The 26,230-nt window shown below is 48.4% G+C and overlaps 1 protein-coding gene across 2 annotated transcripts in view; it reads right to left on the bottom strand.

The window, feature by feature from the left end:
- The window catches only part of Carm1 (coactivator associated arginine methyltransferase 1), a 46,153-nt gene that overhangs the window by 8,556 nt on the left and 11,367 nt on the right, over positions 1-26,230 (bottom strand). For both annotated transcript variants that reach the window (XM_027955097.2, XM_027955095.2), the window contains exons 2-6: positions 12,282-12,407; positions 9,700-9,806; positions 8,497-8,601; positions 3,390-3,500; positions 2,196-2,373 (exon numbers count right to left, since the gene is read on the bottom strand). In XM_027955097.2, coding sequence (XP_027810898.2) covers positions 2,196-2,373; positions 3,390-3,500; positions 8,497-8,601; positions 9,700-9,806; positions 12,282-12,407 — 627 coding nt within the window. The remainder of the gene's footprint in view (positions 1-2,195; positions 2,374-3,389; positions 3,501-8,496; positions 8,602-9,699; positions 9,807-12,281; positions 12,408-26,230) is intronic.

A 26,230-nucleotide genomic window follows, 5' to 3' on the forward strand; every position in this document is an offset into this window, starting at 1 on the left:
CATCTGTGATTCAACAAACAGATGAGTCAGGACCAGCCGCAGGGAAAGCCAGGGTTCCAGAGGCTGTTCCTGCTCTGGGAGAGCACCTGGCCTCCAGATGTGGGCTTCAGTCTACCCTTTCATGCAGGGGGAGGAGGGAGGGAGGGAGGGAGGGATGAGCCGAGGTGCCTCCACAATAGCCTCCAGCAGGCTAGCAATGCTCAGCAGGGGACAGAGGCCCACAGCTCTAGCTCACGGGCCATAGGCTAGACCACCTGCCCCAGAGGACTGAAGCATCATGGGAAGGTGCCCTCGCCTGGAAGGCACCTCTGGCTCTTGCAGGCCAGTAAGCATATGGCTGGGGGAGGGTTGCCTATAATCCTCAAAAGAGGTTTTGTTGTTATTGTTGCAGTGGTAGGGGTGAAATCCATGCTAGGGAAGCTATCACTGAGCTACAACCATAGCTCAAAGGAGATTCCCTCCCCTTCCACCACCCCAGTACTAGGGATTGGAGCCCAGAACACTATACCACTGAGTTACATCCCTAGCCTTTTTATTTTTATTTTTAGACAGGGTCTCACTAAGTTTCCAAGGCTAGCCTTGAACTTAGAATTTCCTGCCTTATCTTCCTTAGTAGTTGGGATTACAGGTGTGTTCACAGCACCCACCAGCTTCAAAGAAGTTTCTGATGTGGATGGAAGGCCCATTTCTTCATCTTCTTCTTTTCTTCTTTTTCCTTTTTTTTTTTTTTTTTTTTTTTTTTTTTTTTTGAGGGTGTGGGGGAGGGTAGTACCTGGGATTGAACCCAGGGGCACTCAACCACTGAGCCACATCCTCACCCTATTTTGTATTTTATTTACAGACAGGATCTCACTGAGTTGCTAATTGCCTTGCCATTGCTGAGGCTGGCTTTGAACTCGAGAATCTAATGTCTGAGCCTCCCGAGCTGCTGGTGTTACAGATATGAACCATGGAACTTGGCTTGGAAGGTTCATTTCTGTAGGCTGGCCCCTGGCCTCATGTTGAGCAGGGGAGTAGTTCCTTTTGCTGGGGCCTGTTCCCACCTCAATGCAAACTTGGCCACCAGCAGGGCAGAATGGAAGGAAAGTAGGACTGGGACAATCACTGGGGCAGCCTGGAGTTCCACACTCACACCTGGGGCAGAAAACACAGCTGTTTTAGCTGCCTCTGGAAGTGCAACCCATGGCAGGCCCCAAGGAAGAGACTCAAGTAGGAATTTCCCCCTGCAAACCCACCAAGCCCTGCCCACAGGGCAGTCTGACTGCTTCCCATGCTCCATCCATGGCTGCTGCCCTGGCCAAGGCCCTTGCCTATGTTCTACACACTCCTGCACAACTCCCTGCCTGTGGAAACATTCAGACATGGATATCCAATAGAGAAATGGACATACACTTCAGGTGCTCAGGGCAATGAACAGAACCCAATACAGACAGATTGATATAAAGAGCTGCCCAGTGACCCCGAAGCTTGTATACAGAGGCACGGACAGGCTAGTCCAGGAACACAGGTGGTAACAGATGGGCTCACCAGACAGCCACCTCTTCCACTCACTCCCAGGCAGGTGCCTACATGCCTTCATACACGTACACATGTACCCATTCATCCTCACTTGCACACATGCATGTCTGTTCACTTCCCAGGCTCTGAGGAGAGCAGGGCTTGTCAGGGCATCTGCCCAGAGGAATGTTTCCACGCCTAGGACTGAAGCCCCTTAGAGAACCACCAACTACAGGACCAAGTTACAGTCTGTGTGCCTGTCCCAACCCCTGCTCCCAGAAAGAAGTAGTCCTATTGTACAAGATGCAGGTGGTGGAGGTGCCAGACACTCTCAGGGAGCCCGAGGGGATCCCTCTAAGCCCAGTAGGGTTGGTGAGCAAGTGGATGCCTGGCTTTCTATGGGACACAGGACTCCCAAAGCCTCAGTCAGCAGGGGCAAGATTGGGGTAGGAAGCAGGGCAAAGATCAAGATGCCCTACATCCTAGGCCACTGACACTGGCAAGCATGGAACTGAGCCATCTATGGGCAAACTGTACAGCAGCCAGGGAGCTTGACAGGGGGCAAAATACTTGGTTTGGTGGATACTACCCTGGTGTCTGGGCCAGAAAAGCCCCTGCATGGTGGCTGGCCATACAGTTCACAGCTGCAGGCACCTGGCCTGGCCCTGCTCTCCCTGTATGTAGGAGGAGACACTCACCGCTGGGCTTCAGGTACTTCTTGGCATGGAGGTAGCTCTCGAGCATGCGCTCATTAAAGAGCATGTAGCCCATGGGCTCTGAGATGATGATGTCCACTTGTTCAGGGAGGGAGACCTCCTCTACCTTGCCAGGTATGACAATGATACGGTCGGTCAGGTTGTTACTCTTCACCAAAACCTGTGGGCAGGCAGGCAGGAAGGGTCACTTGGGGTTCCCTGCACCCACCTGCCTAGTGCCCTCATTGGGTCCCTTCTCAAAGGAGGGCCTCTGTCCATATACAATTACCCAACGCCTCTCAGCATCCTAACCACAGCAATGACCACTTAAGAGCTTACTGAAGCCCAGACCTCTCTCGGGGTTGCAGCATCCCTGGTCCTCCCCCATACGCTGTGAACACAGGTGCTAGTGGGTGTAGAGATGTGGATGAGTCAACTTTGCAACAGCCATCAAAGCAGGAATTGGACATCCCCCAATCCAGTGACTCCAGCACCAGGAATTTGTCCTCTGGACACAATCATACATAGGAAAAGTGATGTGTGTTTAAAAGGGCTCAGTGTGACCATATTTATGATGAAAAGATGGGGAAGAGTCAACGGCACAAGAGACCAAATGTGGGTTCCTATATAGCAGTCTGCCCACACACAGTGATGCTCTGCAGCTATACAAAGAGCAAGAACGTTAATTCCATAAGGACAAAAACAATCCCAGATCTACTCTAAAAGGTAAAGAAAGGAGCAAGGCGATGGTGTGTCTCCATTTGCACAAGAAATGGGAAGAAGGAGTAGAAACACATGCTTGCTTCCATCTCCACAGAACAGCTCTATAAAGATCTAGAAGGTATCTTTCTCTCCAGTGGGTGGAGGTTGGTGCTCAACTAGAGTAGTCCAGGTATGTGTCTCAGAAGTTCCACCAGGGTCTATGTGACTTCATGGCCCAGCCCCAGAAGCATGAAGCCATCCAGCCTCTGTAGGCCCCAAACCAGCCTTTGGATGGATGACTAGTTTCATGGAGGAAAGACTACCTCAGGCCCAGCAAGCCCCTCCCATCCACAACCACCTGGTCTTAAGGACAAAGCACAGAAGGGATATATCCTCAGGTCCTCTGGACCCAGGGGTCAGGTCTCCTGAGAGTTCCTAGCAGGCAGAGATGAAGGCTAACCATGGGGTATAGCCAGGATACCAGGGGACACTGACCTCAGCATGCTGGGCCATGGTGCTCGCCTCCACTGCATAGATTTTCCTGGCTCCAGCTTGGGCAGCGAAAAATGACAGGATCCCAGAGCCACATCCAACATCAAGAACGATCTGAAGAAATGACACATGTCTGAGGTGGTGGACATGCCAGTCACCCTGACCTAATCATATATTATAACATGTACTGAAATGCAACGCTGCACCCACGAATATGCAATTACTATGTGTCACTTTAATTATTATTATTATTATTTTTTTGGTACCAGGGATTAAACCCAGGGGCACTCAACCATTGAGCCACATCCCCAACCCTTTTTACTTTATTTGTTCTTGTTAGCTTTAATACTAAACATACATGGAATACACCTTCCCTTTCTCATGATTGTACATGAGGTGGAGTTACACTGGGCATGCATTCATAAATGAACGTAGGAAAGTGATATCCAATTCATTCTACTGTCTTTCCTTATTATATATTTTTTAAAATATTTTAATTTTTTAGTTGTAATGTATGTTATTTATTTATTTTTATGTGGTGCTGAAGATCAAACCCAGGGCCTCGCACGTGCTAGGCAAGCGCTCTACCGCTGAGCCACAACCCCAGCCCTCCTTAGTATATTTTATCTTGAGAAAGGGTCTTGCTAAGTTGCTCAGGCTAGCTTTAAACTTTTCATCCTCCTGCCTCAGCCTTCTGGGCTGGGGTTACAGGTATGTGCCGCTGAGCCCAACTGAAATATATTTTTAAATATAGGCACAGGCCTATAATCCCAACTACCCAGAAGACTGAGGCAGGAGACTCACAAGTTCAAGGCCAGCCTGAGCAACTTAGAAAGACTCTATCTTAAAAAAAAAAAAAGGAATAAAGAACAATCTGGTAAGAAGCAGAGGTTAGCTACTGGACGAAAGATGCATGTCACCAGAACTCACTCCCTGTGTCCAGTCATGGGGCACAGAGAGGCACAATTACCTGTTCGGAGATGTTGATGGGTAGAGCCAGAACTTACACCAGATCTGCCCTCACTATGAGTATCTGCCCTTCACAGGCTCTGAGTACAAATGAAATTAGAGCTAAAGGTGGCTGAAGGAGCCATGGTCTAGGCTTCTGGGAGAAGACTCCAGAGGCTCCCACTCAGGGAGCCATCTAGGTCATGGACCTACTTACAGTCTGTGTGCCTGTCCCAACCCCTAGGCCGTGGGCCTCCCTGGAAACCTGGGCAGCACTAACAGTAACCTCTGAGACCTTTGCAGCCCTTGCGGGAAGGGAAAGGGCCTGGGAGTACTGGAGGTAGCATCTCCTGGCTCCACGCTGACTCCGGCCCCAAGAAGCAGCCAGTTCATTGGTGGGGGCAGATCAAGTCCTGAGCGCTACAGCCCAATGGGTTCTCCCAATGTCCCACACACTGACTCTTGGCAGAGTCCATGCCAGGGTATTCTTGATTTTTGTGGCTGCTTCTGCCTGAGTAGAATAAGGACTTATGTTTCTGAGGTGATGTGTAAGTTTCCTGGGGAAAAATACACTTGGCATGGTGATGGACCCAGAGAAAGTGCCCAGGGGAGAACCTTGGTGCCTCCTGGAGCCCTGGAGGAACCAACAAATGGATCTCAGTCCTGGGAGAGTCAGAAGGGATATCACCAAAAAATGCATGGACTTTCAAGGCCCCAAGCACTGCTTTAGCACAGCTCAGGCCAGCAACTAGGAAAACACTCAGAATGGCTCATCGAGAAGCCAGCAGTCTGTGATGGCTGCCCCATCAGGATGATTCCTTCCTGGGATCCAGGCCCAGTGTCCTAGGGGATGGCTGGCAATTTCAGGAGGCATGACAAAGATGCAGATGAGGCAGATCCACACAGATCCAGGAGGAAAGCACAAGACATGCTGAGGGGAAAACAAAGGGTTCCAACTGACTCAAAAGGGAACAAAGGGGCTGGGGCTGGGGCTCAGTGGTAGAGCGCCTGCCTAGCATGTTTGAGGCACTTGGTTTGATCCTCAGCACCACAAATACATAGATAGATAGATAGATAGATAGATAGATAGATAGATAGATTGTCCATCTACACCTAAAAAAAAGGGGGGGAAAATGCTGGGTATGGGATGAGAAGAAAGCATGTTTCCACTGTGAAATACACAGGTGTTCTTCAACTAATGAAGGGGTTCTGTCCCTTTAAATGGGAAATGCATTTAATACACCTGTCCCACTATACATCCCAGTTTAGCCTACCTAACCTTAAATACTCAGAATACTTCTAAGTCTACAACTGGGCACAATCATCTAACACAAAGCCTATTTTATAACAAAGTATTGATGATTTCATGTAGTTTATTGAATAATGTACTGGGGAAAAAAAATGGTTGTAACATAGTGGTAGATCACTCGCATAGCATGCACAAGGCCCTGCGTTCAAGCCCCAGCACTAGAGAAAAAAAAAGGGCTGGGTGGGGGGGAGCTAGGAAAGTGACAAGATCAATCTCAATTAAATCTTTGTGCCTAAAGAGCACGTCCCAAGGAGTTCTAGGGACCTGAAGTGCAGCATAGTGGCATTAGTTAATGGACAGTTCAGTGCACTTGGATCTGGCTCAGAAAGTAGATTGTACAAGTTTTCACTTGTGATATTTTGATATATACATCTTGGTTTTCATCCGAAGTTCCTGGCTTCGAATCCCTTTTTCCAGCAAGGCAGGCCATAAAATGAGAATTTTTCTTCCCTGTGATGGGTCAAAGAACCTCTACTCTTCCCCAGTCTGTCTGCTCTGGAGCTAGCCCTAAAGAAACTGAACCACCCTTGTTCAACAGTCAGTCATAAGACACTCCTCAATTCAGAGGGTCAAGACCCTCTGAGGGTACCCTGGGGGGAATAATGCTGACAGAGAGGCCAAGAAGAATCTGGACAGGACTGGCTGGGTTTCCGCAGCCAGTCTCTCAGCATTAGATATGCAATGAAGTCTCCACTAACACCCAGAAGGACTGGGTTCAGAAATCTTCTAGACAGTTGAACTCATGAGCTTCCTGGAATTTCCTACACACCTCGCCCCATGAAGCTTTTCATTTGTATCTTCTGTAATCCTCTATACCACACCAACAAGTGTGTTTCCCTGAGGTCTGTGATCGGCTCAAGAAGATTAACTGAACAGTGAGTGGGAGCCTAATTTAGAGCCAGTCCCTCACAAACACAGGGAAATCCACCATGCGCTGGTAACTAGCAAACTAGCATTTAAGTGTGCGTGGAGGTGCAGAGGGGTCTAAGGACTTAGCCCCCAACTTATGGGGTCTAAGGCTATCTCCTGGTAAGAGTGATAACAAATGAACCGGAATAGAGGACACCCAGCTGGTATCTGCTGCAGCAAAATGGCTAGCTTGCTGGTGGGGGAATCCCCACCTTTAGAAGTTGTTTACGGTGTGTGAGTGAAAACCAAACAAACAAAAAAAAGGCACTGTTTTTCTTACACATCACTATTTCTTTAAAAAATTTTTTTGTGTGTGTGTGGTTTAGATAGAAACAATATCTTTATTTTATTTGTTTATTTTTATGTGGTGCTGCTGAGGATCGAACCCAGTGCCTCACGCATGCTAGGCAAGCATTCTGCCACTGAGCTATATAGCCCCAGCCCCACATCACTATTTTTAAAAAGTAACTAGGTGAGCAGCTCAGGAGGCTGAGACGGGAGGAACACAAGTTCAAAATCAGCCTCAGCCTTGGTGAGGCACTAAGCAACTCAGTGAGACCCTATCTCTAAATAAAATACAACATAGGGCTGGGGATATGGATCAGTGGTTGAGTAGCTGAGCACCCCTCAGTTCATTCCCCAGTACTCCCCTGCCAAAAAAATTAACTAGGTGAGGTGATGGATGTTAATTAGCTTGACTATAGTCATCATTTTATAATGAATAGGGTTTTTGTTTTTTGTTTTTTGATACTGGGGATTGAACACGGGGGCACTTAACCATTGAGCCACATACCCAGCCCTTTTTTATATTTGAGTCAGGGTCTCACTAAGTTGCTGAGGCTGGCTTTGAACTTGTGATCCTCCTGCCTCAGACTCCCAAGATGATAGGACTAAGTGTGTGTGTGGAGGTGCAGAGGGGTCTAAGGACTTAGTCCCCAACTTATGGGGACTAAGCCACACCCAGCTATGGATATGTATCTTAAAACATCACTTTAGGCATATACAACTTATCCCCCCGTGTGCTGGGAATGAACTCAGAGCCTCACATATGCTAGGCAAGCACTCACCACTGAGCTACACCCCAGCCCAGCATATACAGTTTTATTTGTCAATCATACCTGAATAAAGGGGGAGGGGATAGAATGTTTTAAGCCATATCATTAAGCAATAAAAAAGTTTTCTAGCAGTAGGTAGATTACAATTTGAATTAAAAAGAAAAAAGGCTGAAATAATTCTAAAATACATGTTGATACATGTATGAGGAACATTTCAGAAGAACTCTTGTGTGTGTGTTGGGGGGTCTTGGGGATTGAATCCAGGTGTCACTCTACCATGGGGCTACATCCCCAGCCCCTTTTCTTTTTTTTTTTTTATTATTACTTTTTTTATTTTTAGTTGTACATGGACATAATACCTTTATTTTATTTATTTTTATGTGGTGTTGAGGATCGAATTCAGAGTCTCACATGTGCTAGGCAAGTGCTTTACCACTAAGCCACAACCCCAGCCCTTCTTTTTGATTTTGAGACAGGGTCTAAGTTGCCCAAGTTGGCCTTGAACTTGGTATCCTCCTGCCTTAGCCTCCCAAGTCACTGGGATGACAGGTATATGCCACCACATCCAACTTGGAAAAAGAGACCCTAAACAGTTTGAAGGGAGATGATAGAGGCCTTTCATGCCAATACTGTACATATGTATTGTATTTATACATTTGATTTCACTTTTATAATCGAAAAAAATTTAAGATAAAATTAGTAAGCTAAAAATAATAAAGAAAAATTAGAGGCAATATAAATAGGGAGGTGGGCCTAGGGCCCGAGGAAACGGACATATGGAGAGGGAGACAGGCTACTGCTCCTCTCAGCCTGTGTAGGCACCCACCAGCCTCCCTTCTGCTTCACACACTATCTCGCCCAGAGGAAGTAGAGGTCAGCAGCCACTCACCTTGTCCTTGAAGTCAGTGTGGTTCTGCAGGATTGCACGCTGGTAAGTGCCTGTCCGCACATAGTCCTGCATCATGTTCTGCTGCTGTGACAGGTAGCCATAAAACTGGAATAGAGATATACCAATGACAAAGGGCACATAGCATGATAGATGGTCAAGGCCCTGGCCAGCCTTGTGACAGAGTGACAGGCCCTTTCAGGCATAAACTTCCTCTAGGAGGCTGTATACCCTCAGCTGGCCTGGACCTGCTGATACCCGCCAGATGCTCCAGAAAGACGGGGAGGGGCCCAAAGGGAAGCCCCCAGGAAGGACACCATCACCATCACCATGGCAAAAGGACACAATAGACTTGGGAGCTACCCAGAAAACTGCAAGATGTGCCTGGGAGGGTTCTGATATCAGGGGCCATGTGCCCCATCTTAGGGACTCCAAAGAAGAGGAGCAGGTGGAACAGAATGCTAGAGCTCAGAGTGCTAGGCAGATGAGGTGCAGTGTCTCTCTGTGAGACAACAGGAAGGCAGTGTGGCACCTGGGCAAGGCCTCAGGCTTTGGCATCAGTCAGACCTGGCTTCTCATCTTGGCTCTGTGGCATAAGAATAACTTACTTAACCTCTCTGAGCCTCAGTTTTCTCATTTGTAAAATGGGGACAATAATAGCACTTACCTCCTCTAGTTGTTGGGAGGGTCTGAGTGTTTCTGGGCATGTATAGATACTTAGACTGGGAGCTGGGGTTGTGGCTCAGCAGTAGAGCACTCGTCTAGCATGTGCAGGGTGCTGGGTTCAATCCTCAACACCACATAAAAATAAATAAAATAAAGCACTATGTCCAACTACAACTAAAAAAATATTTAAAAAAACAAAACATCAAACAAACAAAAAAACCCAACGATACTTAGACTGTGCCTTGATCACACAGAGGTTTTAGGACATTGCAAGCATTCTATCATTATTCAAAACACCTGGGAACCTGGGGTTCACGCACACTCAGATCCTTCCAGCAATCCTCTCAGGCCTCACAGATGAGGAAACTGAGGCCCAGCAAACAGAGGATACCTGCCCAAGATTACATGGCTAGTAGGGGACAGAGCCAGTATGTGAACACTCAGGGGCTTGCCCTGTGCTACATTGCTTCCCATGGTTCAGAAAGATAGGACAGGGCCACTCAGCAGAGGTGGCCTGGCCCAGAATGGGCGCCAACCTACCTGAAAGTACTGCACAGCCGAGGACTCCTCCGTCCGCTCGCTGAATACCGACCGTTCCAGGGTGTGCCCCCGACAGGTTTTCAGGATGTTGTAGAAAGAACAGAAATCTGAAATGGGGAAGCTAAGTCACAAGGGGGTTGCAAACAACCCATCCCAGAAGGCTGTGCACTCAGCCATTTGAGGGGTTCTGAATGAGCCATGGCTGACTTTCTGTCAGGATGCATGACATATTTTTTTTTGTATAGGAATTGAACCCAGTGGTGCTCTACCACTAAGTCACATTCCCAGCCTTTTTAATTTTTTTAAATTTTGAGACAGGGTCTTGCTAAGTTGCCTAAGCTGCCTTATTAAACTTACAATCTTCCTGCATCAGTCTTCCCCATTACTGGGATCACAGGTGTGTGCCACTCCACCTGGCTCCACCATCTGACTTTTGTACCTTGAACTGTGATTTGATGATTTCTTTTCTACCTGAATAATGTACAAGTGTAAAAGAAAAGAAGAGCCTGGCACAGGCACACACACCTGGAATCTCAAGTTACTTGGGAGGCTAAAACAGGAGGATCACAAGTTAAAAGGCCAACTTGAGCAAGACCCTGTTTCAAAATAAAATATAAAAATGGCTGGGAATATAGCTCAGTGGTACAATGCTTGCCTAGCATGTGTGAGGCCCTGGGTTTGATCCTCAGCACCACACACACAATTAAAAAAAGAAAAAGGAGCAAATCAACTAAAAATACCACTTGGTGACCACCATGAGGAGATAGCGGGGTTGCCAGCACCGAGAATGGATCTGGGCATTTCCTATCAAGAAAGCAGCTTGGTGAAGCTTTCAAAGGCATAGGCCACTGACCTCAGTGTCACATCTCCAGCAAGCAACCCCACATCCACCCAGGAGCTGATGGCAGTGTCTACATGTGGCAGTTGGCACAAGAGACACCACTTTGATGCCCAATAAAGTAGATAAATTCCGTGGACCCAGAGAAGCACAGTAGAGAACCTGTCACCACCCTCCCTCCCTGGGTGTGATGTTCTATAGTCCTTTAAAATGAATTTATCAAATGTAGTGGCAGAGCACTTGCCTAGCCTGCATGAGGGCCTGGGTTCTAGCCCCAGTCCCATCTAAATAAATAAATATATCTACAAACAAAAGTTATTGATACAGAAGTAGAAAAATTACCACTAAATTTTATCAAACAGAAAAATACAAGAGAGAACATATTTATAAAACATCTTTTTTTGGAGGTACTGGGATTGAATCCAGGAACACTTTACCGCTGAACTATATAAATCCCCAGCCTTTTTAATTTTGATACAGGTCTCGTTAAGTTGTAGATGCTGCCCTTGAACTAGCCATCCTCCTGCCTCAACTTCCCAAGTCACTGAAATTACAGGCATGCACCATTGTACTTGATTTATAAAACCATTTCTTAAAAAATTTAAATACATGGGCTGGGGTTGTGGCTCAGTGTGAGGTACTGCCTAGCATGTGTAAGGTACTGGGTTCGATCCTCAGCACCACATAAAAATAAATAAATAAAAAAAATAAAGGTATTGGGTCCATCTACAACTAAAAATAAAATAAAATACAGCCAGGTGTGTGGCACATTCCTGAAATCCCAGCAGCCCATAAGGCTGAGGCAGGAGGATTGTGAGTTCAAAGCCAGCCTCAGCAACATAGCAAGGCCCTAAGCAACTCAGTGAGGCCCTAAGCAACTTAGCGAGACCTTGTCCAAAATAAAAAAGAAAAGGGCTGGGGATGTGGATCCATGGTTAAAATGCCCCTGAGTTCAATCCCTGGTACCAAAACAAACAAACAAATAAATAAATAAATAGGGGCTGGGAGTGGTAGCTCAGTGGTAGAGCGCTTGCCTCGCACGTGTGAGGTACTGAGTTCAATCCTCAGCAGCACATAAAAACACATAAAAACAAATAAATAAATAAATAAATAGGGGCTGGGTGGTAAGCTTAGTGGTAGAGCACTTGCCTAGCATGTGTGAAGCACTGGGTTCAATTCTTAGAACCACATAAAAAAAAAATAAAATAAAGGTCTATCAACAACTAAACATATATTTTTAAAAAATAAAAATATTTTTTTAAAAAATTAAATAAATGAAATACACAGTGTGAAGCTGGGCACAATGGTGCATCTTGTAGTCGCAGCTACTTAGGAGTCTTAGAGAAGAGGATCATTTGAGCCCAGGAGTTTGGGGCCAGCCAGGGCAACATAGTGAGACCCCAACTTCTAAAAAAGAACAACAACAACAAAAATAGTTTGGAAAGATGAGAAAATTCTGGAGACATAATAGTCATAGTTACACAACAATGTAAATGTACTTAATGCCGCTGACCTACATATTTAAAAAGGGTTAAAATGATCAATTTTTGTTATGTATATTTTACAATTTTAATAATCCTAGCTAGAACTGAAAGAACCACTTTGGAATATAGTCATACAAGGGGACTGAGATGTAGCACCAAGCTGGAATTATTTTTGACAGTGGTGGAACACTGGCTGGGATGGACAGACCACTATTTCACTTGACTCCAGGCCCCCCACCCACCATGGCATGGACACGTACCGCTCGGTGTGGCGAACTGGATGAGAACACTGTTGCAGCCCAGGGTGATGATGAAGGACTGCTTGCCCACGCGGCTGCACTCTGTCTCTCGGGACACTGAGCACTTAAACACACACACATCTTCATCTGCAAGAGAGAGAAGCTGGTATAAGCAACAACACCCTGTGGGCTTCCTTTGTTTGATTTTGTGTCCCTGCCACCTTCCCACTCTGTCTTCCCAACCTGGAAGTGCTGCCAGGTGCCCTGCCAGTCCAGCCCACAGTGAGGATGAGCTGGACCCAATCAAGAAGGAGAACACAGCCTGTGCCCTCCAGGACTGTGTCAAGTGGGAGAAGAAGCAGGCATCCACAGGGGAAGGGCCTGGGTACCAAGGGAAGCATCCTGACCCCGTGAGGGCTGACGGCCACTTGGCAGGGGCTCCTCCATGAGAAGACATAGTAAGGCACAACGAGAGCAAGGTTATGGGGTCATTAAAACCTGGCAGGGTGCCCTGGACTCAGCTGACCAAGAGAGTTTTCATTCAGATCCTGAGGGGTCACTGGCCTTCAATACCTTCACAGCCATCAGCCTGGAAATGCCCTGCCCACCCTGCTGAACCCTTTCAGGCTGTGGTATAGTCATTGTGAGTCATTGTGGAGCCAGACCTCCTGGGTTTATGCCCCACCCACACCTCTTAGTGTGATACGGGCAGATCACTTAGCTTCTCAAAGCCTCAATTTTCTCATCTGTCAAATGGGGCTGATGGGGTGGGGTTATTATGTGTCCTTAGAGGGTGCAGCACAGAGGAAGGAAGCACCACATTCCATGTCCATCAACACTGCTACCATTCTACAAATGAGCAGTGTGCCCCCACCTTGGCCAAAGGATGAAACTCAGTGTCTTCAGGAGCAGAACTGACCAATCGAATGACACTGTATTCCTGCCATGTTGTAGCAGGATAGCCAGTGCCTGTGTAGTATTGTTCCATCACAAGGGGACAACAGAGTATGTCAGATCGTGGCACAGTCTGCAAGAGAACCAGTCTGGTATCCCCAAACAACCCATGTCAAGAGAGAGAAAAACTGCTGGGGGCTATTCCGAGTGAAGGAGACTCAAGAGTGGAGGATAAAAAATGCCAAGTGGATCCTGAACTGGGGCCGAGCAAAAGGTTCTTTAAAAACCTATAGGTAACCAGGCACAGTGGCGCACGCCTGAATCCCAGCAGCTCTGGAGGTTGAGACAGGAGGATCACGAGTTTAAGGCCAGCCTCAGCAACGAGGAGGTGCTAAGTAACTCAGTGAAATACTGTCTCTAATAAAATAAAAAATAGGACTGGGGATGTGATTCTGTAGTTGAGTGCCCCTGAGTTCAATTCCTGGTACCCACCCCTGCAAAAAAAAACTGTAAACAACCACTGGGGAAATGCAAGCATGGACTGTATGTGCAACAGTCTGAAATTATCTGGATATGACAATGGCACTGTGGTTTTCAGAGGAATGCCCTTATTAGAAGATACATGCAGAAGTGTTTAGAGTGAATTTGTGTGATGTCTTGCAGCTTGCTTTCAAATGGCTCATCAATAATAACTAAATTTACAGAGTGCTGGTGTTGTCAAAGAAAATGTTTCCAAATGGGGTACAGTAGCACATGCCTGTAATCCCAGCTACAAGGGGGACTGAGGCAGGAAGATCACCAGGTTCAAGGCCAGCCCTGTGAGACCCTGTCTAAAATAAAACTAAAAGGGCTGGGAATGTGGCCCAGTGTTAAAGTGGTTGTCTAGCACTAGTGAGGCTTTGGGTTTAATCCCTGGTATTGGGGGAAAAAATGTTTCTAATCACCCCCAGTAGCCAAAATAATGTTGAAAAACAATAACAAAGTTGCAGAATTGACACTTTCCAATTTCAAAACACACTACACAAAGGTACAGTAATCAGTGTACTACTTGCAAAAGAACACACATAAATCAGTGGAATAGACTTAAACTCCTTCCACTTATGGCCAGTTGATTTTAGATCAGGGTGCCAAGAACATTTAAAGGAGAAAGAAGTTTCATCAACAAAGGGTGCTCTGACAACAGGGTATCCACTTGGGAAAAAATGACACTGGATCCTTACCTCATGCCATACCAAAAACTAACGAGCTCAGGATTTATATCAGTGATAGAGCACTTACCTAGCACATACAAGGCCCTGAGTTTGATTCCTAGCACTGGGGGAAAACAAAGAAAACCTCAAAATGCATCAATAACCTAAATATAAGAGCTAAAACTATTAACACTGTTAGAAAAAAAACACAGGAGTAAATCTTTATGGCCTTCAATTTAGCAGTGGATTCCTGGGTATGAAACTGCTGTAGTTTGGACCTGGAAGCCCAAAGGCTCATTATATCTTTAAGGCTTGATCCCTAACGCAGTAATATTTATAGGGAGGGCTTTTGGGGAGTGAATGGATCACAAGGACTCTCATCTGATCAATGGATTAATCCATTGAGAGGTTAGTAATCGAATGAACTATAGGAAGGTGGCAGAAACTATAGAGGAAGGGGCCTAGTGGGAAGAAAGAGGTCACTGGGGGCATGTCTTTCCAGGGCATATCTTGTCCCCTTATTCTCTCTGCTTCCTGGCTGCCATGAAGTGAACGGCTTTCCTCCATCATGCCTCAGGCCCAAAGCAATGAAGCCAGATGACCCAGACTGAAACCTCTGAAAAAATAAACCAAAATAAATCTTTCCTCCTTTATGTTGTTTTTCTCAGGTATTCTATGAAAATCTCACACACACACACACACACACACACACCCAAAAAAAAAAAAAAAAAAAACCTAACACATAAATCAAAATGAAAGTAATGAAAGAAAATCAAAATGAGCAATGAAAGGAAAAGATGTAAATTGGATTATATCAAATTTACAAACACTTGGGTTCTGAGGGTATATAGCTTAGTGGTAGAACCCTTGCCTACCATATGTAAGGCCCTAGGTTTGATTTCCCAACACTACAAAACAAACAAACAAGCCAGGCACGGTGATGTGGCTCAGTGGCTCAGTAGTCAAGTGCCTGAGTTCAATCCACGGTACCAAAAAAAAAAAAAAAAATACAAGCATATTATTCACAGCCACTTAAAGAATAAAATAGACTATAACTTGACCAAGTGTTGAGACCTGCTACAACCTGGAAGAATCTTAAAAATATTATGCTCAGTGAAAGAAGATCACAACAAGGAAATTCATAGAGACAGAAAGCAGACTGGGGTTGCTAGGCACTGCAAGAAGGCAGGAATGGGGAGCAAGTGCTTAACGGGTGTGGGGTTTCCTTTTGGAGGAAAATGTTTGAAATGCATGAAAATGTTTGGCAGCTAGACACAGGTCACAGTTACACAACACTGTGAATACACTAAATGCCACTGAATTGTACACTTTAAAATGGTTTATTTTAGCCAGGTGTGGAGACAGAAGTCTGTAATCCCAGAGATTCCAGAGGCTGAAGCAGGAGGATTGCAAATTCAAACAGCCTGGGGTAACCTAGCAAGACCCCCAGCAACTTAGCAAGACTGCCTCAAAATGAAAAAACGTGTTGGAGATGTGTCACAGCATTCCTGCCCCAGAGTTCAAGCCCCAGTACATAAATGAATAAAAGAAAAAAAGAAAGCAAAGGAAGAAAGGGAGGGAGGGAGGTTCATTTTAGGTTATGGGAGTTCTACTTCCATAGAAAAAGAGAAATGTTACCAATTGAAGATTCCAGATCTGTGACTGGACTCAAGAGCCCACAGGTACTCACAGGCCCTTGCTCTAGGTTGCTGTTATGTAGCCTGAGCAATGGAAAGGGCTAGGAGAAGGGCTCCCCACACTCCGGGCCCTGCCACACTCCCTCCCATAAGCAGAATGGAAGAGGGTATGGATCAGCCACTGCCGGCTCTGGTCCCACTATAGCCACAGCAGACCCAAGACAAGGTGCTTCCAAATTCAGCTCTAAGTGGGTCCAAGGAAGGGATCTTGGCATGGTGCCTTATAAATGCCTCTCCTGAGGTGAAGATAAATCTCATCTGCCAGCTGTGCCTAGCTGACAGTAAGGAGACCCAGGGAGAGCCTCTGTTTATGAGGCAACCTGGCAACCTAACCGGTTGTCCTAGGTGCCCCTCTGCAACCTGGCGCCAGGCAGGCGACCACAGTACCTGCGGCTAAAGGACGCTTGGCTTTGGCCAGCAATAGGAGCTGGGCTTAGGCCAGGGAAGTCTGGACTGAGGGAGAGAGGACCTGTCTCCTCATAGCAGCAGCAGCTAAAGCCCATGCCAGCATTTCCTGACAAGTCACAGCTGGACCACAAGCCAGTCTCTGACACACAAGAGGCACCAGGAAAATATCTGACAAACCAACGCTCAACTGTGTCCCTCCCTGCTTTTTAAAATTTTAGTGGGGGAGGGGATTGGGGGATGGAGCTCAGTGGTACAGCACTTGCCAGGCGTGCTTGAGGTCTTGGGTTCAAGGTCCCAGCACTGTAGGGGTGGGGTGACCTTCCTTTAGGAGACACCTGAGCTCCTGAACTGGAAGTCAGGGTCCTACATGATTTGTCCCCTCGCTCACCCAGCCTCTCCCCACTGCACCCCTTCCCCAGGGCTCCACACAATCCTCCAGCTCCAAAAAGCCACATGAACAAACTGCCCCTCCTTCTCCTTTTTCCCCCCTCTGGACAACTGCATTCCTGGGCTGATACTCAGCCAATGGCCAAGGAACACCTGTGGCCAGAGAAGACCCCCCTGCCTCCTGGATGGGCCCCAGGGCAAAGACATCCTGCAAGGGCACCTCTCCTCCCCACAGGCTTTAGGGCCTGGAAGCTTTAGGGGTCTGGATCTGGCAGTGGAGTTAAGATACACACACACACACACCTAGGCTCTGTTCCTCAGGAAACTCCTGGTACACTGCAAGGTTGTCAACTGCCCTCCCACTGACTGGCCATTCAGCCATCACAGTGTGAAACATGGAAGGAACAGGGCCTCAAGGGCCCTAAAGTTGAAAAGGTCTTCTGTGTCAGCTTCTAGAAACCAATCCAGAAGGCCCCACAGTTGTCACACAAACTGGATTATTTGCACACGGGCTAGAGAGGTAGGGGCAATTAGGGGTGTTAGGGATGACTCAGTGGGATCTCTCAGGTGGGGTGGTTGTGCTGGGTTCCAGCCAACCACAACCAGGTCAGAGCCGGGATTTCTCTTCCCATAAATAAAAGGAGGGGGTGGGCCACAGCTGTGAAGAGGCCCTGTCTGGGCAGCCTCTCTAGGGAGGAATGGAAAAAGGAGCACGAGGAATCAAACCAGACTGAGGATGAATAATGCTGCAGCCCCCGCCCCCCCAAAGTCTGCCGTCCTACTCCCAGGTCTAGCCTGGCACTACTTGCTCATCTACTGCACAACAGCCTGTCCCATTGAAGTTTTGGGGCCAAAATGGCAGGCGACAGCTCCATAAAGCAAGTACTGCTCAAGCAGATTCCTAATGGGTAGGAAAACCACCCCACCTTTGAGGGATCCTGCCTTGCTCCCCAGGAAGCAAGACCCCTGGTCCCATGTCATAAACACCCAATTTCTATCATGAGGCCTCAAGCCCCTTCACACCTTGCTGAGACTGAGATCTGGGGCTAAAAAACAAGTGACAATCCTTAGCAGAGGCCAGGCTCTGTTTAGCTTTTCATAGGGCCCCTTGTTTCCCCCTCACCTCACTAGAGTGCTTAGAAAGGTGAAGTCTCTTACTCAAGGTCATATACCAAGAGGGGGCTGAGGCTGTTGCTCAAGGGTCCCTGCTTCTAACCCCTGTGCCCTATGAGTTCTCTGTGCACCCTGGTGCAGGACTAGGCCAATGTTCCCTATAAAGGACCAGACAATAAATATTTTTGCCTTTGTGGGCAGTATGATCTCTGCTCCAGTGACTCAATTCTGCCTTGCGGCAGAAAATAAGTAAATGAGGGAACATGGCTATGTGCCAGTAAACAATCTACAAAACCATGCAAGGTCACCATGTCTGGAATTACAGGTGCAGAAACTAGGAGCTGAGCCCCCTCCTTCATTTATTCACCAGGCATTGGGCAAGAGGACATGCTTCCCATTCCCAGAGGAGTTAAGGATAGCCAGGTGGCAAAGTGACAAGTATCCCCAGGTGAGGGGCTCATGTGTACTATGAGAGCCTAGAGGTACACCTGACCCAGCCTGGAGAGCAGACTGAGTACAAATCCTCCAGTGAGAGGAAGGAGCATACGAAGGGTAGGAAAGGGGCACACTGGCCAGGGAGGCCACTGACAGGCCTCCGCACAGGACAGGCTGATGTATGGGCAAGCTGCTGCGGGTCCAAGGAGGCTCTGGAGGGCTCCTGGACAAGAACCTAGCTGCTTCCACAGGCATGAGCAGCCCCAGGAGTGTCCACATGCTGTGAGACAGGTGGAAGGTGCTGGGGCTAGAGGTGGAGGGGCTAAAGCAGCTAGGCAGCTGGCAAGAGGGTAGCTCCAGCAGGACTCAGGCTACTGCTCCCTACCCTGCAGGCCCTTTCCTTGTTGGCTCCCCAGGGCAGCACCATGGGATCCACCACAGAAGAATCTGGGAACCCTGAGATATAGGGGGCTCCATAGTTCAGAACTTTAAACACACACACACACACACACAAAAAAAAAAAAAAAGCTAAAGAGAAAGGAAACAGTGGTTGTGGCTAACCGGAGGCCTACCTATACCATTCACTGGCATGCCCTGGACCTGCCCCAGGGCTTGATACCCAGAGGGGCTTCAACAAACAAAGAGACCTGTCTTGGGGCACTTGGACCATACAGTACAAGGGAACACCCCAAGCCCTAGTCATCTCCTGGTCCACCCTACAAGTCACACAGTATCTAACACAGCCCATTTGCTTGGCTCTCTCCTCTGTTTAACACCCCTCCCGCTAGTGCATTCCTATAGCCCCTGCTACTTGTGAGGCAGAGGTAAGAGGATCACTGCCCAGGAGACCAGCCTGGGCAACACAGTGAGATGCCATCTCCTAAACAAAAATGAGCCAGGTGTGGTGGTGCGTGCCTTGCAATCCCCATGACTTGAGAGGCTGATGCAGGAGAAATCCAAGTTTAAATCCAGCCTCAGCAACTTAGCGAGGCCCTAAGCAACTTAGCAAGATTCTGTCTCAAAATAAAAAAGGACTGGGGATGTGCCTCAGTGGTTGAGCACTGGGGGTTTTTTTGCTTTGATACCAAAGCAAACAAACAAATGAAAAGCAAAACAAAAACAGTTCTCTATGGCTTTCCAGAGCCTTCCAGAAGGGTTCTAACCCCACACAGGGTCATATCCCTTGCCAGCATCTGCAGCCTCAGTGCAGTGCCTTGTCCCTCCTGCAGTCACACTGGTTTTGCCATTCGCTCAGCGCCCCCAGACCACTGGCAGAAGTTATTTCTAGCCTCTGAGGCTCCTTAGCCAGGAACACCCTCCCCTCTTCCCCTGCCTCTTTGGCACCTCCACCAAGAGGTGCTCCAGCACTTTCTGGATAAGCTCTAATTGCATGGTGACTCCTCATTTGATGCGGGCCTTGCCCATCCACCTGACCAATCTGTGAAGTATGGACTCAGGCTCTGTACATGGCTAGGATGCTGATCTGAATGGTGTCCCCAGGCCCTGACTCTTCTCCTAAGCACAAGAGACAGAGGGTATGGAAGCCCAGCCACCCAAGTCCAAAGCCAGCCTGTCCCTGCCCACAAGTATGGCTTTAGCTGGGGGCCCCTCCACTACTAGGAGATGGTGGGCAGCAACACAGTAATGCTCCCTGTTGTTCTGCCCTCCTTCCCTTCCTCCTTATTTCTAGAAAGCAGTGAAAAAGTAAGGGTTGTCTGCACCCCAGACTGGGCAGACCTGTGTCAGAGGGACCTAGCAGAAGGGGGACAGTTGGACAGCCTGGAGTTAAGCTTTTTCCTCCTGTGGAACCTTCCAACCTTGCACAAGACAGAGGAGGTTGAGGATGAGACCGAAACATAGTCACCAGCTCAGGGGGGGAACAAAAAGGCTACATCTCAAGCCTTTGCCTCTCTAGTGGGACATTATTACTGCCACCAAACAGAGGAATAATTAAGGCTATTTATCTTGGCAGACCTGTGGGGGGAGAGATGTGAAAGGCTTGTCCAAATAAATCACCTCCTACTGCCAAAAAAACAGCCTGCATACCTTCCAGAGAAAAACATTCCACGGCAAAGGAGTAGGTGAGAAAAAGAAAGACCCCCACCCCTTCCCAACTGAAGACAGGTGCCTTCCTAAACTCACCCAGGCACACCCTGCTCCATGCCAAGGTGGGGACAGGGGGCCCAGAGGTGAACATGAAGGCCAAGCCCTTCCTGAGAGCTGAGGGTGAGAGGCAAACAACTCTGCACACCAGTGAGAAGACAGGGCAGCAGGAGCTGGTGGTAAGTGCTGGAAGGAAGCAAAACAGGCTGATGCATAGAGACAGCGTGAGAGTCACACTAGAGTAAAGGAGAGGAGACACTGGGAGTCCCCCTCCACCCCCACCACCACCCCTGCAGTGAAAATCTTGCTTCCAAACCAGTCAGCATCAGAAGCTTCCTCTGTCTCGCATGGTTTAACATCCCAGTGGCCAGAAGGAAGAGATCGCTCTGGGGTCATCCAGCAGGGAAGGAGTTAGAGTGATGGCTTCTGGAAACTAAAAAGACCCTCTCCAGCTGTATGACCTTGGGCCTTAGTTTCCTCATCTGTCCAATGGCATCCTGACATATCCCAAGGGTGGGATGACATAACCCACGTGGAAGGCCTGGCAGCCAGCCCAGTGCACTCTCCTGGAACTGCTCTAGGTCACAGCTGGCAGGCAGCAGAGCCTGGAGAACTGTGCTGGTGTGGGATTCCTAACCTCCTGCCTCCCCACCCCAGTTCTTGCCTCCACCCGGCCTCAGGAGCTCCACTGGAAAACTGGGCATAAATTAAGGATGAAAATCCTCCCCTGCTTCTAGGATTCCACGATAATGGAGGTAGTAGTAATTGTAACAAGGGCTTAATAAATGGAATCAGTCACTATTACTGTCATCAGTGACAGATCAATGCCTGTCTCAGCAAAAAATCCCAGCCACAGGAATCCTAACCCAGCCTAGCCTCACTCACCTGCCATAACCTAAGCTCCATTCTCTAATGCTGTCCTTAGAGAAGATCCAGAGCAGCTGCTGCCACACTCTGCCCTTTCTAGTAGTATTTAAGGACCATGAAGTCACCCTGGGCTCCTATGGCCAGGCCCCACTCTCTGGGTGAATCCCAGCCCCTCCCCTTGGTCATGCAGACTTGGGGGCCCTGGTCTGGCACTGCTCCTGGTACACTAAAGCACCAAATCTGGGCAACTCTTCCAAGGGCAAGTGACCCCAAAATCCACCTACAGGGCTTGACCCTACAAGGCCCTACTTGCAAACATGAGGAAAGACATACCTAGATATGAATAAGTCCAAAGCAGCAGGAAACTTAATATCCATTGAATGAATGAAGATGCAGCCAATTAAAAGAAGCAGGTTTCAATCTGTAGACACTGATATGTTAAAGTGACCACTTGTATCGTATGAGTAAAAATGAGGGGACCAGCAGAAGAGCTGATCTAGAAACAATAAAATGACTTTAGGGACTGGCTCTGGGAAGGCAATACTCTTCCATCGGCCCACCCCCCCATTGTTGAAATGTGCATAACTTCAAGCCAAGAGATTTATGCACGTGGGCCTAAAAAACCCAAGGGAAGCTGGCAGCAGTGTGCAGGGAAGATCACGTCACTCTCCAGTAAGCTGAATTTCTACCCTATACATAAAAAGATAACCACACAAAAGGCAGTTGCCACAGCAGGAGAGGCCTGATGTCCATTCCAGTCCACTCCAGAGTGGGCAGGCCTGACTCTGGACCCCAACCCACCCACCCTTTCAGACCCTGCCCAGGTGGGGAGAGCAGTGAGGACAGGCGTGGGCCTCTGCTGTGCCCCAGCTGGAGGAGGAAGGTCAGCTCTATCTTCTCTGCACAATATCTTCCAAAGAAAGCCCTGCACCCATGCCACGGCCCCCAGTCCCAGGGGATGTGATGGAGGTGGGGCAGCAGGCTGGACCACATCAGCTTGCCCCGGGGCAGCAGAGCTTTGGCTTGCATTCCAGGCAGCTGTCACCTGGGAAAACCCTTCTCCTTTACTGCCAAGAAGACCAAGGCCAGGTGCAGTTACCAGAGCCTGGCTCTAGACTTAGTCAGACCCACATCTGAACCTAGGCTTGGCCACCTGCAAGCAAGGGCCCTTCCCCTCCCTAAGCCTCAGCTTTATTGTCTAGAAAAATAAAATGAAGCATGGCTCAGGCTGTTAGGATGGACACACCCTGTGCCCACAGGCACAAAGCAGGGTGGTGCTGGTACAAAACACAGGTCCCAGTCCCCATGTCCCCAAGGTGCTCTACAGTGAGGCAGAGCAGGAACCCCAGAAAGAATTCTGAACACAAGTTCATGACAGGTCCAGTCCAGGCATCTGACCCTATTCCCCAAGTAGCCAACCCCAGACCCATCTGCCTTGGAAGCCCCTCAAGAGTCAATCTTTACAGCCAGGGAGTGGCCATCTGAACACATGGCTGAACCTGCAGCCAACAGAGAAATTGGTTTCCCATACCACCCACACCATTTGAGGTGTGTGTGTGTGTGTGTGTGTGTGTGTGTGTGTGTTTGCTAGGAATGGAAGCCAGATTGGACATGCTAAGCAAGTGCTCTACCACTGAACTATATTCCCAGCCCCCCCCCCACCTTTTTTATGGTGCTAAGGGATTGAACCCAGGGCCTTGTGCATGCGAGGCAAATACTCAACCAACTGAGCTATATCCCCAACACTCTTCATTCTTCATTTTAAGTTTCATAGGTTACAACTTAAGTTTTCAGGTCATTTCAAAATGACCCCCTAAATGTTGATTCTCAGCAGACGTGTGGGAAGTTAGAGTAGGAAAGTCCCCTTCATTCTCCATTCTCAGTGTTTTAATTTTATTTATTTATTAAATTTTTTGGATACTGGGGATTGAACCCAGGGGCACTTAATCACTGAGCCACATCCCCAGCCCCTCTTATATTTTTATTTTTTTAATATTTTATTTTTTAGTTGTAGATGGACGCAGTATGTTTATTTTATTTTTATGTGGTGCTGACGATCGAATCCAGGGCCTTGCACGTGCTAGGCGAGCGCTCCACCGTTGAGCCACAACCCCAGCCCCCCTTTTCTTTATTTTGAGACAAGGTCTTGCTGAGTTGCTTATGGCCTTGCTATATTACTGGGGCTGGCCTCAAACTTGTGATCCTCCTGCCTCAACCTCCCAAGGTGCAGGAATTACAGGTGTGAGTCACCACACCCAGTGTGTTTCAATTCTGTTAAGTGGAAATGAGAAGCACAGAGGGACTAGGCATATTGGCCTTTAACATGTTGAACAATCTGACAGCCCCAAAAGACCACTCTCCAATATAGGGCTGGCAACTCAAAAGAGTTTAATCTATTTTAGGAGACTCCCCACGAACATAAGTGTCCAGGAGAATGGCAACAATTCTGAAACCACTCAGAAACAGTACTTGGCCAAGAGGTAACCAATTGGGGATGGTGACATCTTCCTCCAGGGTTCCTGATAGCATCTCCATGGCCCCAGGCTGACCTATCCTCACCCCACCCCCACCAGGTCTGATTTCAAGACACTTCTGCAGGTGGCATGTGGAGAAAGGTCAAGTTGCCTCTGGGGTGACCATGGGATAGAGAAAACTTCCCTCACTGGGGACATGCAGACCTCACAAATCAGCTTTGGGAGGTCAGAGGCCTGGGGAAAACACTGGGCAGGAGGCTCCTAGCAAAGGGCTGGTCCAGAGGAGGTAAGGCCAGCCCTGCCTTTAAGAGTAAAGGCTTCTAGCCTGCCAGGCCCGGTGTGGAGACCCTAAACAGGAGTCTAATTGTGGGGTGTGTAGAAGAGCAACCCCAAGAATAGGACAAGACAAAGAAAGAACTTGGCTTTTCTGAAAAGAACACTAGGGGCAATTAAATGCAAATGTCTCCCTGGCCATGCTAATCAGTTGCTGTGACTGGCCCCTGCTTTGTGGCCACAAAAGGGATGGCAGATGTGCCTGGGGAGTTCTGCAGCCCCTGCAAATGTGAAGCTTAGTGGATAATTATGAAAAAGGGGGGCAAGGCAACAAAACCAGCCTCCCCAGCCCCCTCACTCCACAGGCTGGCCTGTCCTTTCTTCTCGGCTGAGACTTTGAAGCTGTGATTTATGGAACACCAGGCAGTGGAGCGTGATCTGTGCAGAGTCTCAGTGCAGGCACCAAATCACCCTCTGCGCTACCTTAGCCCCATTTTCAAGAGCAGCGAGGGGCTGGGGATGTGGCTCAAGCGGTAGCGCGCTCGCCTGGCATGTGTGTGGCCCGGGTTCGATCCTCAGCACCACATACAAACAAAGATATTGTGTCTGCCAAAAACTAAAAAATAAATATTAAAAATTAAAAAAAAAAAAAAGAGCAGCGATGCTTGGGGACCCAGCAACTGGTCCAAGAGTAAACAAACTCCATCCCAGCCTCTGGAGTCAAAGGAGAATCTGGCTGAGAAGGCCACAGACACCATGTCCAGGATGGCAACGACACAGACCCCTGCCCTCCCCACTGCATGGAGGTAATTGAGCCTGCCTCGTAGGGTCACCATAGCCTGGGACACATGGCTGAGGTAGCAGTGCTTTGTGAGATCCTTAGCAGAAGGGCCATTTTCAGAGTCCCCAAAGACCAGGATAGAATGAGGATGAAAGGGGAGCAGCAGGAGTACCCCAAACTGCACAGGGAAACCGGCTCTCAGAATAGCAGCACCCAGGCCACTCAGGGGCCTCCAGCTGAGGACCAGGGCCGGCTCCCAAGAGGCCAAACTACACAAGATAAGAGGATAGGCCAGGGCAGCTTTAGCAGGGAAGAGGCACGGGGGGAACTGGAGATGGGCAGGAAGAAGCTGCCAGCAGCTGAGGCCCACTCAAAGTTCCTGGCCAGGGCCCATGTTGGAAGAAAGACTTTTGACCATGGGCCCAGAAGAGAAACAGGATGTCCCAGGACTGCGTAGCCTTAGGAAGGGCCTCTGCCAGGCCCCTCAGGGTTCCCAGAGCCTCTCCGGCCCCACCTCAGCTCCTAAACAGGATGTTTGAGTTAGGAGAGCCATGTCCTGCCCAGAGCCTCAGGCTGCCTCACCAGATGTGACTCCAGATGTGGCACAGACAACAAGGTGCCGAGGCTGCCTGACCAGCCATGGAATCACCACACAGGAAAGCTGGGAGTTTAGTGAGTTTTTAGTGAGTTTCTAGGAGCCTTCCATGACCAATCCAGTGACAAAGGACACTACCACCAAACCTTCAATGCCTCAGTTTCCTCATTTGTAAATATGAAGGGAGTAATCTGTGGCCACTGTGGCTCCCTGTGAAGACCTGCCAACTTTCAGGGATGTTATGATTGGACCAGTCGATAAATGAAAAGCACTTGGAACAGGGCCTGCAGGGCACTTTGGTCATGCTTAACCATAGTAGGGACTGCAAGCGCTAATAAGCAGGGGCACAAGCGTGGGGAAGGGGGAGTAGGAGCCAGGTGCCCTGTCCCCCTCACCCCAGGGCTCAGAAGCAGAGGACACAAGTCATAAATCTGGAGGCTCCAGTCTGGGGTCAAAAGGACCTTTCACCTTCCCATATAGCTTCAGGAAGAATGTGTTGAATTCTCTGGAATGTGCCTCTTGGGTCCCTCAATATGCCTTTGATTAGTTATTCATGTGACAAGGGCATCCCTTTTTTCACTAGAGCACTGATCAGCCAGGGCCCTTTAGCAGGCCCCGAGTCTCACCCACGCCTGTTGTCAGGCAGGCTGCTATACATAAAACCATTACACTCTGACACGCGTGAGGCACCCAGCGAAAACGAACCCCACCTCCAAGAACACAATTAGCGGGAGGAGAGACCTGCCAACAACG

This window comes from Marmota flaviventris, chromosome 1 (genome assembly GCF_047511675.1).
Source record: "Marmota flaviventris isolate mMarFla1 chromosome 1, mMarFla1.hap1, whole genome shotgun sequence".
NCBI classification, from domain to species: Eukaryota; Metazoa; Chordata; class Mammalia; order Rodentia; family Sciuridae; genus Marmota; species Marmota flaviventris.